The sequence below is a fragment of the Thamnophis sirtalis genome, unplaced genomic scaffold (genome assembly GCF_051295495.1).
Source record: "Thamnophis sirtalis isolate CommonGarterSnake01/CBP01778 unplaced genomic scaffold, rThaSir2_p1.2 scaffold_5, whole genome shotgun sequence".
In the NCBI taxonomy this organism is placed as follows: Eukaryota; Metazoa; Chordata; class Lepidosauria; order Squamata; family Natricidae; genus Thamnophis; species Thamnophis sirtalis.
In genome coordinates this window covers 59,604,829-59,617,026 of record NW_028261385.1, presented here as the reverse complement: position 1 = coordinate 59,617,026, position 12,198 = coordinate 59,604,829, and the positions used below count along the sequence as shown (strand labels likewise).

General features: G+C 39.1%; 1 protein-coding gene across 1 annotated transcript in view; it reads right to left on the bottom strand.

The window, feature by feature from the left end:
* Positions 1-12,198, bottom strand: part of ROR2 (ROR family WNT receptor 2) — a 125,801-nt gene that overhangs the window by 13,925 nt on the left and 99,678 nt on the right. The window contains exon 5 of the mRNA XM_014064959.2: positions 2,731-2,858. Coding sequence (XP_013920434.2) covers positions 2,731-2,858 — 128 coding nt within the window. The remainder of the gene's footprint in view (positions 1-2,730; positions 2,859-12,198) is intronic.

Genomic DNA, 12,198 nt, shown 5'->3' with positions numbered 1-12,198 from the left:
GAAATAATTAAGTTGTGGCATCTTAAAAAATAACAAAATTATCAGCAGATGTTCATGGATCACAGCACACTATTTGTGATACTTGGAGCTCTGGTAGTCACAGACTTTTATGAACAGCTGCAGTTACTTATAAAGCCTCAAGAATTATCACAAAAGAGCAGCCTTTGGGTAACTACCCACAACATTATTTAGTTATACTTTTACTTTTGGGGGAATTACATTACTTAATGCTTAGACAACAAAAAGGTGCACATAAAGGCTGCGTATTAGTTACAACAATATACAGAATAAATGTATAAAGAATGCTTGCAGGAAATGTGCATTATACAAATTTTTGCACTGTACATAAAGTCCATAAATAAGAAGAGAAATGAAATGACATTTACACACAATGTTGTGGAGACAAAGCCCCATTCTACCTCAGAAAACAGTTTCAAGGCGAAGATGAAATGAACTTAAAGCTGGAAAAATCAAATAGGAAGGCTGAAATATTATGCTCATTTATTCCACTCAATGTAACCCACTTTCCAAGTACATAGATATAAATATATCGCGTTTCCCCAAAAATACGACATGTCCTGATAATAAGGCCATGCCACATTTTTCTGGTGGGCAAAAATGTAAGCCCTACCCCGCAAATAACCCCCCTGGACAACCCCCCACCTCCGGCCAGGCAGAGCACCGCTCACCAACCTAGTGGCATCCCGAAGATGCCAAGCCGCAGGAGGGGAGGGGAGGAGGGGAGGCAAAGGTAATCGTGTTGCTTGGCGTCTTCGGGATACCACTAGGTTGGTGAGCAGCACTATGCCCAGCTGAAGAAGGGAGTTGCCAGGCGGCTGCTCTCTTGCGAGCGGGCTCCCAAACGGCTGAGCACAACCTCATGGGAGAATGGCTGTGTTGTGCTGTCTCAGCAGCGCAACACAACAGCCATGAAGCGATCACGCTCACGAGCAGCCACCCGGCAACCCCCCTTTCCAGATGGGCACAGCACCATTCACTGACCTAGGGGGATCACCAAGCCACATGACCAACTGTTCGCCGCTGCCCGACTCCCATGGCTCGGCACCTTCGAAATGCCAATGAAAGGCGCTGGAGAGGGGGCTTGTGCGAGTGCCTGTTCCGCTGCCCCTTGTGCACCTCCCAGCCTCACGATGCCCTGGCCCAGCTCTCCCCGCAGAGCCAGAGCACCTCCATTGCCGCCATCCCAGCATGGTTTTTTCAGCAGCTTCCAAACCGAGTCTTCCAGCAGTGGCCGCTCTGAGCGTACACTCTATGGTTGTGGGCCAGCTGCCAGCCAAGCGTACAACCATAGAGCGGTTTGTGGTTTGGAAGCCACCGAAAAAGCCATGATGGGATGGCAACGGCAGCAGAGGTGCCCTAGCTCTGTGGGGAGAGCTGGGCCAGGGTATCATTAGACTGGGAGATGCATGAGTGAGAGCGGAACAGCTGCTTGCACAACCCCCCCTCTCCAGCCGTGCAGAGCACCATTCACTAGCATTTCAAAGGCACCAAGCCGCGGGAGCCAGGCAGCGGCGAACAGGCGCTCCCGTGGTTTAGCGATATCTCTAGGTCAGTGAATGGTGCTGTGCCAGGCTGGAAAGAGGGTTTACCAGGTGGCTGCTCGTGAGCGTGGTCGCTTCATGGCTGTTGTGTTGCGCTGCTGTGACAGCGCAGCACAGCCTTTTGCCCATGAGGCTGTGCCCGGCTCTTTGGGAGCCCACTCGTAAGAGAGCAGCTGCCTGGCAATCCCCCTCTTCATCTGGGCACAGCGCTGCTCAACAACCTAGCGGTATCCCGAAGGCGCCAAGCAACACGATCACCTTTGCCTCCCCTCCTGTTCCTGCGGCTTGGCACCTTCGGATATTTTCACCATATTTTGTGGGGGGAAAGAAAATAAGACCCTGTCTTATTTTTGGGGAAACACGGTATTCATATAAAAAGCATTTGATATAATATAAATATCACAATACTTGAAATGTAATCCACAGATTGCATGTTGGGAATGCATGTAGCAAGCTCTAAACAGGAAATGATTATATTCTATTAAGCGGTCAACAAAAGAGATAGCATCAAAGTATCATCTAACTAAGCAAAAATCCTTTACAAAAATCAAGCATCAAATTCCTTGCTTAAAATTCACAACTCTGAAAATAGAATTCAATCAGACTGTGAACAAAGAAAGATAATTAATTTTCTAATTTGCATATCTGTTAATAGTAAGCATGTCATTTGCATTCTAATGCATGAGAGTGGAAACTAACAGGATAAGAAATTTTCTTTTTTATAAAAGTTATAATGTCATAGGGTTCATAGAGCCAAAAGATCACTTATAGATCCTATAGTGTTTCGAAATACTTTTTTTTTCATACACAGTAAAAGATAAAGTAGGTGCATCATCCATTTCTCCACTAATTTTTCCCCAAAGACTATAAATATCCTACGATAACTCATGCAGCCATTATTTAAATAATTACAATTTATTTTATAAAAAGGGCTTTTTTAAAAACTTTTTTTAAAAAAAGTACAGCCCTAATCCTCATAAAGCTTTCCAACAAATATAAAATTGGTGCCCAGTGAAAAAAATACTGCATAGTAAGAAAGCAACATTGCCTCAATTTTTTCCAAAAATTGCCTGGCTTGATTTCCATTTATAATGGTGTTAAAATTAGATTTAAGTTTCTGCATGAAATACAATATTCCCTGACATGAAGAGAGGTAGAACTGACTTACCAGTAATTCGGTTTTCAATTTCCCCTTGCATTTGAAGGGAGTCCACATAAATAGTCCTGTTTCCAATGATTCGTGCACAGGCAATTCCCCTGTAAGGCTGGCAAAACCCATCTTCATGGTAATCTTCTCTGCAAGAGACAAATTGGAAGCCTATAACTATGCCTACAGATGTTTCTATGTCCCTACTGAGTTTAAAGTATGCTTTTTAAAGGAAATGGGTGGTAAAACTGACATTATTAATTCTCTCAGACATCAATTTTCTTTTCAGTTTGACTTGACATTGTTTCGGAAATAAAAAAGGCACCAAGGAACATTTTAATTGAAGGGGTGGGTGGGAAAGACATCTGCAAAGTGAAAACAAGTATTATCCTAGAAATACTAAGCTAATGTAATGCGACAGATTATTTTATTAAAAAGATAGCAGTACTTGTCATGTTTCACCTATCATACACTCCTGGTATCAAATGTCAAGTGAAGCAATTAGGCAAGCAGTTCTCTCTCTTCTCACACCTTGTCCTGCAGTTCTTCAATTCTTACAACGGGACAGCAAAACAAATCTTGTCAAGATGTAATTAAAATATGGCACACGTCTGAACTAGGGATTAGGTAAATGGAATGAAATCAGTACTTAACTTCCTTCTCTCCCGCCCCCCCCCTCTCCCCCGCTTCTCTCTAAGTTACACTAATGCCAAATTCTTTTTCCGTTACAGAATCTAAGTCATATGTTGAGTTACTATCTTGGCTGAACTGTCCAAAATGAGTTTAACACAGTCAACTTAAATTGAGTTGCTCCAGAACAGCACTGATTAAAAGCCCTTTTTCACAATGTCTTGGACAGCCAAATATTAAGAATTGGAAAGACAAGTGGCCCTCTTTACTAGGAATTACCTTTTCATCCAGGGTATCCATTAAGTCAGTGTTTTTCAACCTTCTTTGTGCAAAGGCACACTTTTTTCATGAAAAAAATCACGAGGCACACCACCATTAGAAAATGTTAAATTTTTTTAACTCTGTGCCTATATTGACTATATATAAAGTAATTCTCCCACGGCACACCTTACACTATGTCACGGCACACTAGTGTGCCACGGCACAGTGGTTGAAAAACACTGCATTAAGTTACCTCCCCACTTGGAATTAGTGGTATCTGTCTATCTAACTGCATTTGCATGCTTTCATATTGTTAGGTTTGCAGGAGCTGGGGCGAGTAATGGGAGCTCACTTTTTCACGCAGTAGCGTTCCGTGCGCCTTCGACATAGTCATGCTGGCCACAAGATCATGGAAGTGTTGTGGGCTCTTCAGCTGAAAACTGGAGATGAGCACCACCCCCTAGAATTGACAAGACTGGAAGGGGAAACCTTTACTTTATCCATTACATTGGATGATTTTTTTTTCCTTTGGCCTCATCACTGCTATATTCTAACTCAAGGTAATTGAGATCCAAACTAGTATGTGAAAAATTTATGGGGGTAAGGATGTGGGCTAGATGTGGATGGTATTTTGTTCCAAGAAAGAATCCCATCTGGTCCTCGAATTAATAGTATGTTGTACAAGCAGTCCTCAACCTATGACCACAATTGACCCTAAATTTTATGTTGTTAAGTGAAAAATTTGTTAAGTGAGTTGTGCCCCCATTTTACAACTTCTCTTACCATAGTAAATTAATCACTGCAGTTGTTAAATACGGTAATACAGTGGTTAAGTGAATCTTGTTTCCCCATTGACTTTGCTTGTCAGGTCGCAAAAGGGGATCACATGACTCCAGGACACTGCAACTGTCACAACTGTGAATCAGTTGTCAAGCATCCATATGTAAATCATATGACCATGGGGATTCTACAATGGTCATGAGTGTGAAAAATGGTAATAAGTCACTTTTTTCAGTGCTGTTGGAACTTTGAATGGCCCTTAAATGAACTGTTGTAAGTCAAGGACTACCTGTAGTAATAATGGTTTTAGATGTTGTACTTGAGCCATGCAAGTGGTAGCAGCTGAGGATCTATCCTTTTCAAGCTGTTAGGATAAAATAATTTGTCTAAAAGGTTTAAAAAGTGAATAATCTAATAAGCTGAATGAGTCAGTTGCTTCTTCCTGTCAGCCTGAACTCAGCTGAAGTTACCCAGACACTCAACAAGGCATTGTTAGATAAAAATCTTTATTGCACATTAGAATGAAGATGTTTTAAGCAGTTGATGGCTCATTGTCAACACACCTCCCCCTATTATGCCTTCTGCAGTTTAAAGCACAGAAACAGATGCTTCTTTTTCTCACAAGCTGTACATCTTAACAGCTTGCTTTGAGTTTCTCATACTTAGTGCTAGGTGGCAGTTGTTGATAAGATAATTGAAATTCCTGCTCAGGGAACCTCTAATGCAAAATGTAACCACTACATCCTATGTTCTAGTAAAAAATCTATAAAAGTGGGTTTAAATTGATTACAGATTATTCAAAAATCAGTTTGTTAGAAAGATTTCTGTTTAAACTTAAGTATCCAATTTGTTCTTGTCACCAAGAAATTATTAGGCAACTCTAATAATTCAGTATGTTAATAACAGTAGAACATTTTTAAGATGTGTAAGTTACTAAGAAACTCTTTGTGGGAAGAACAAAGATTTCCCTTATCCCAAATTATTATTGGCCACTTTGGTTATTGTTTAAACACATTTTCCCCCCAAGCATAATTTTCACAGTGCACTCTTTACCAAGCTGTTTTAAGACGAATAAAGTTACAGCAACTGAATAATTTTCTATTTAGAAACCCCATGAACATCAAATGGAGACTTTCTCATTTTCTAACAGATTTCCTATGCCTATGCAATACAGAAATTTGCATCTGCTTGTTTACGTAACACCCCGAAACATTATCAGTATAGAAAACCACTATTACACTTACCTTAAAATAATACAGATTCTATCTTCTCTTATTTTATTGGATACATTATTTCTTAGTATGTGATACCTTTATCATAATGTTGTTTCTGTTTCATTTCATAACCATGCTGTGTTTCCATAAATGAAATGTGTAAACCATACTTGGGAGGATGCTGGGACCGAAGAATAAATTTACACTCTAAGATAATTCTACTCTGAAAATTATAGATAAATATATTTTATAAAGGCCTGCAGAAATGTGTGATGATGCAAAAGAGTTGTAATGAGGCTTGGGGATGATTCATAGGGCTTCAAGAGGTGCATGGGGCGCGGCAGCAAGGTTCAGGGAGAGTATACTTGGGAGGCATGGCTAAACTTAGGGAAGGTGTGCAGGGCCAGCATGATGAAAGTACAAAAGGACTGGAGGAGGGTATAAAGGTGAGTGTGTCTTCCCAGTGCCTTGGACCTTCCCTGCCAGTTTCTCCTTTGACTTTCTGGGAAAGTTGGCAAGGAAGGTCACAAATAGTGAACACATAATCATGGGCACCGCAACTGGTCATAAGTGTACCCCGATTGTCAGGCAGCCAAGTTCACTATCACATTACTTCAGAGGTGCTGGGAGGGCTGGAACTCAAAGAGACTGGTTATAACCATTATTTCTTCCGTGCCACTGTAACTTCAAATAGTCATAAGTCAAGGACTATCTGCACTTTTTAAAAAATCTGCACTGGTTATTAAAGATTATGTATTAACTTATGATTTTAAAATGAAACTAATTAAACAACAGAAAACTATTGTTTATGGACATACCATTTTCAGTCATCCAGATCATGGTTGTCCCAAGGTGCTTTTAAAAAGGCAACTGGGCTTTCTTCGTTTTTCCTTGAAGTCATTTCACTTCCCATCCAAGAAGCTTCTTTAACTCTTCAGTCAGCTGAAGAAGCCTCTTGGATAAGAAGCGAAATGTCTTCAAGGAAAAAAGAAAGAAATCCCAGTTATCTTTTGAAAAGCACCTTTGATATATTGTTTATGGACACGACAAAATTGGTTGTCAACTTCGTTATGCCGGAAAAATAAAGCAATGGGAGGACTCTTTTCATCTATAATGTGGGCTCAATCCACTATTGTCCTGTTTTAATTTAATATTCTTAAGTTTGTTAATTTGGCTTTGGGGAAATGAATGGGGTTTTAAAACGTGTTATTGAATTAAATACTGAAAATGTGGAATTTATTAATATACAAAGAACTCTAAATTCACTGAATATGGGATGTAGCAAAGACATTTATTCTGTCAGTTAAAAAAAGAATCAGGCTGGACTTGTAGTTTTAAGAAGATGATAATGCTTGCTCTCTGTTTATGAACTGGTGCTTTTATTAACATAATTAAAAGATTGACCAATAGTACTCTATGTGGTTAAGGGTTAACGCTGCATTAAAAATAATCATTTTCTGCAAGTCTGACAATAGACTCTGTTCTCTTTTTTCTGTTTTCTCTGTGAGTTGCTTTGTTCTTTTTGTTCAATTTCTGCATGTTAAATTTTTAAAATATTGGAAAACAGATAAAGGAGGAAGTAACTGGGATACAAGACTTCATCAAATCTTCTGAATATATAAAAGTCAGAAAGTAGGTAGCCCAAGCCCTGTTGTCTCTGAATTTATGTGCTTATTCAGCAGGATAGAAGAAAAGTTGCATTCACTTTGTTTAAACCCATGCCTAGTTGTTGTGTGACCTAGAACGGAGCTGGAAAGCAGGTTAGTGGGGTGGGGAGGGAATTGGAATTTTGTAGTAACCTTCCCCTGCTATGCCCACCAAGCCACACCCACCGAACCGGTAGTAAAAAAAAAAAGAATCCCACCACTAGCTAGAATCCTAAAAAAGCAACGTCAGATGGATTCATTCCGTGACCTAAAATGCTTGCCTTTGCAATGAAAACCAACCACAAGTTTCAGAATTAATACAATAAAATACAATAGCAGAGTTGGAAGGGACCTTGGAGGTCTTCTAGTCCAGCCCCCTGCCTAGGAAGAAAACCCTATACCGTTCGAGACAATTGTACAATAAGACTAAGTAAATAATATTACAGAACATTTTAGGTTTAGAGAAATCATTTAATCAGAACGCAACACAGAAAGATAGCCTGACCCAATATTGAAACAGGAGATTTGCAAGAATACTTGTGTGTTTAAAGTACTCATTTTGAATTCTTTCCTCTGTTACGGAAAAATTCAGACAATTTTACAAAATTTTGCATGTCTTGACTAGGGACTACTTCTATGATATTTTTTTTTATTAAAAGTGTTAACAAAAATACAAAAAACAGAGAGCATGCTTTCTGGAATTCTTTCCACTGCCTATACCAACAGAGGGGTGTGTTGTGTTTGTGTTTGTTTGTTTGTTTGTGTGTGTGTGTGTGTGTTTTGAAGTACAGAGCAGGATGCATACATAACTCATTCACATGACCAGGACAAAATCATCCAAAGCTGAAATAAAAGGAAATGGAACTCTTCTCAAACTTTCCAGGCAAGCTTATCTTTCATGTTGCCTTAATACTGACTCAGAATGCAAACTGAAATGGATTTTATGCTATAATTGAATCACGTTGTTCAAGTCTTAGCTAAACTTTCAAACATGAGAATTTTTACACTACGCATAATTTATGCACTGACACCTAAATAATATTTTAATTATTGTATTAAGAATGGCTCGAACATCTACTTTCATTTATTATGTTGTGGCGAAATGCTTTTGTTACTGTTAATTTTTCTTACATATATACCATTTCTTATCCTTGGAACGTACTTCAAAGATGTTAGCACAAAGAATACTTTTAGCCCGAAATACATCTCTTGCAAGGGCTCTTAACATGAAATAGAAAATGAAAAAAGATTAGCGTCAGAAAATCCAAAAAGATTGAACAGCTACTTGTGACAATGGTCTTGGCAGTTAAACTAAAGAGCTTCAGGCAGCTTATAAAGGGTTAGTTTGTATGGTGCGCCATGTACTAAGTAATGCAGCAACTAAGGTAAGCATATTTATATGTACTAATCAGAGGTGGTATTCAGCAGGTTCTGACCAGTTCTGGAAAACCAGTAGCTGAAATTTTGAGTAATTCGGAGAACCATTAAATACCACCTCTGACTGGCCCCACCCGCATCTATTCTCTGCTTCCCGAGTCCCAGCTGATCAGGAAATGGAGATTTTACAGTATCCTTCCCCTGCCATGCCCACCAAGCCATGTCCACAGAACTAGTAGGAAAAATTTTTGAAGCCCACCACTCGTACTAATGCTGTTAAAAATCAACCTGTGGTAACTATCTAGGGAGTTTTCATTTAGCAACCACAACTGAGATCCGCAAATTGGTTGTTAAGTGAAACTGCAACTATGCTTAAGATCTTATTTCAGCTTTCTGTTGCTTTACAGATTTGCAAAACTTGCAAATGTGAGGATTTTTTGTAAAGTTACTTTTTATCACTATGAAAAAAGTTGCTAAACGAGGAGTCACTAAACAAGGACTACCTGTATTTTAAGTGTACTCAAATACTTTAGCATGCAAGTAAACTACTTGTCTGATTAAAAATAAGTAAAATAAGTAAGCTAAAAAAATTGGATTCAGATTCATACTTTGATACAGAGGATTTCACGAGCGATACTGGGTGTGCCAAGGTACACCCATATCACACCTATCCTCCACGAGCTGCACTGGCTGCCCATGGGTCTCCGAGCACGATTCAAGGTGCTGGTTATCACCTTTAAAGCCCTACATGGCCTAGGACCCAGATACCTGCGAGACCGTCTTCTGCCACATACCTCCCTTAGACCAATAAGATCACACAGGATGGACCTTCTCTGGGTGCTTTCAGCGGGACAATGCCTGCTGGCGACGCCTAGGAGTAGGGCCTTCTCTGTTGCCGCTCCGGCCCTATGGAATGAGCTGCCCCCAGAGATCCGGGCCCTGCCCACTGTCATGGCCTTTCGCAAAGCCATTAAAACCTGGCTTTTCCAGCAGGCCTGGGGCTGTTGACTCCTTGATTGAGGTCCAGCCCCCTTTCGATTGGGTGTTTGTTGTGTTCCTTTTTTTAACTTTGTTGTGTCCCATTGTTTTTAAAAATTCTTTTAATTTTTTTTCATTTCTGTAAGCCGCCCGGAGTCCCTCGGGATTGGGCAGCATAGAAATTCAATAAATGAAATGAAACGAAATTTTAAAGATCAATATTCAATTGAAGCCACAACTTTTCCTTTTGGGATTAGCGGATAAACAGTTAGAAAAAAGCCATGGGAGATTATTTTAAACTATGATTACTGAGATTGCTATATGCACAGAGGCAGAAATGGTTGATGAAGCTCTGAAATGGATCAATCAGCTTCTTTCATTTAGAGAAAAGACATATTTATTGGTGAGTGAAAGCCTCGTATGGATATTTTCTACAAAAATGAAATAAAAGGATCTTATGACTTATGGGTTTGGTGATTAGATTGGACAGTTTGTAGAAAGAAGAGTAATATGATATAAACTTAGAAAGAGAACTTAAAATATATTTATATGTACAACTACTGTGAAGAATACCAAAAGCCTCTCCTTTATATCTTTTTACATTCTTTTATATTTTTCTTCATTTAAAAAAAAAAATTCTTGCATGTTTGGCTTTTTCTTTGATTTTATTTTCCCCCCCTTTATTTACTTTATATTAGTTTGTAGTAGTTATATTCTTGTTTAAAAGTTTTAATAAAAGTTATATTAAGAAATAATAAAATATATATGTGGCAAAATCCCTGCCAATGCAATGCTTGTGGGCAGCAATTCTATTTTCTCTAGTTAACGTATGTTAACTACCTACAACCAGAAATTTAAGAACAGTCCAGTAAAACATGGAACAGTGACCAAACATGTACCCACCTCTGATTTAAATGTGCTCTTGTACTAAAAAAAATCCCTGGGAATCACAGTCCTAACATGTCTGGAGGGTACCAAATTGGCAAAGGTCTATGCCAGAAAGATCAGAGGATTAAATAGAATTAAAATTGTGGGATGGAAATTCTACCTTAGACAAATCTGTCAAACGTAACAATAGAACCAAGCATTATGAATCTAATAAATTACCTCTCAGATTAAACAGAGAGGGACCATATGCTTGCTAATTGCCTAACATATCTACTGTAACAGGGTGTCATCGACAAATCAAAGAGCACATGAATGCAGTTATCGGCTGAAATCTATGGTGAGAACATATATAACATCATTTTTAAAAATCTTACAAGCTTCTTATTCTTCGAAATGATTGTATAATCTAGATCATTTACAAATCTGATCTTCTGGAATAGTTTGCACCTTAATTATATTTATTTTGAGTTATATTCGACTCATAGCTCCTCCTAAAGCAGTGATGGAAAACCTATGGCACGCATGCCAGAAGTGGCACACAAAGCCATCTCTCTTGACACGCCAGCTGTTGCCCATTGTTCTTCCGGTTTCCAGCTGGTCTTCATGCATGCCCGAAACCGGAAGACCAGGTGACTGGCGCACATGTCAGAAAATGGAAGGTCAGCTCCTTGGCACGCGCATGGTCTTCTAAAAATCTGGGTTCGCCATTTAACTAGGGCCTGGCAGTGGGGGTGGGGGGAGTAATTTTGTGGCTGATTTGAATGTGGGTTAATGAATGTCCTTGACAGCTATTCTATTTTACTGAAGTTTTATCCTGTGTTTATTTTGTTTAATTGCTAGCTACCAAGGGTCACATATGTCAAATGGGCAGGCAAACAAATCAAATCAATGAATGCATCCATATATACAGGTAGTTCTTGACTTACAACCACTATTGAGTCCAAAATTTCTGTTGCTGGTAGTTGTTAAATGAGTTGTAGCCCATTTTAGTAACTTTCTTGCCCAACTTGATAAATTAATCGCTGCGCTTGTTAAGTTAGTAACATGGTTATTAAATAAATGTGGCTTCCCCATTGACTTTGTTTGTCAAACGTGATCACATGATCCCAGGACAATGTAATTGTCATAAACGCATGGCAAGCATCTGAACTTTGATCATGCGACCATGGAGAAACTGCAACAGTTGTAGGTATGAAAAGTCATAAATCACTTTTTTCAGTGCCATGGTAACTTTGGCCACTAAATGAATGAGTCTTAACTTGAGGACTACCTACCTACACACACACACACACACACACACACACACACACACACATGCACACTCTCACCTACATGCAAATAAAACTATTATTGTTCTTAATCGCTGGTCAATCTTGTAAGAGCCAATAAGCTTAGAAATTTTCTACTGACAAACATTAATTGCTTAGCTCTTCCCAGTATCTTTCTCTTCTTTATTGTCTGTAAAAAATGGTTCCTGCTTTTATTGCTTACTCTCAATCATGACACAAGCCTTTTTTTCTTTTTTGGGTAGATTTAAGCAGCAGGAAACTTACAGGAAAGCTATACACTCTCCCTCTGAATCTCTCCAATCTCAGTTTACAACTGTGCCTGCAGAACAGAATTTGCAAGATGAATTAATTTCAGAAAGAACAAAGAAGGCAAACAGCCTTATGTGCAAGCAAGGCAATACGCAACTAAGCCTTGATTTAGCTCTG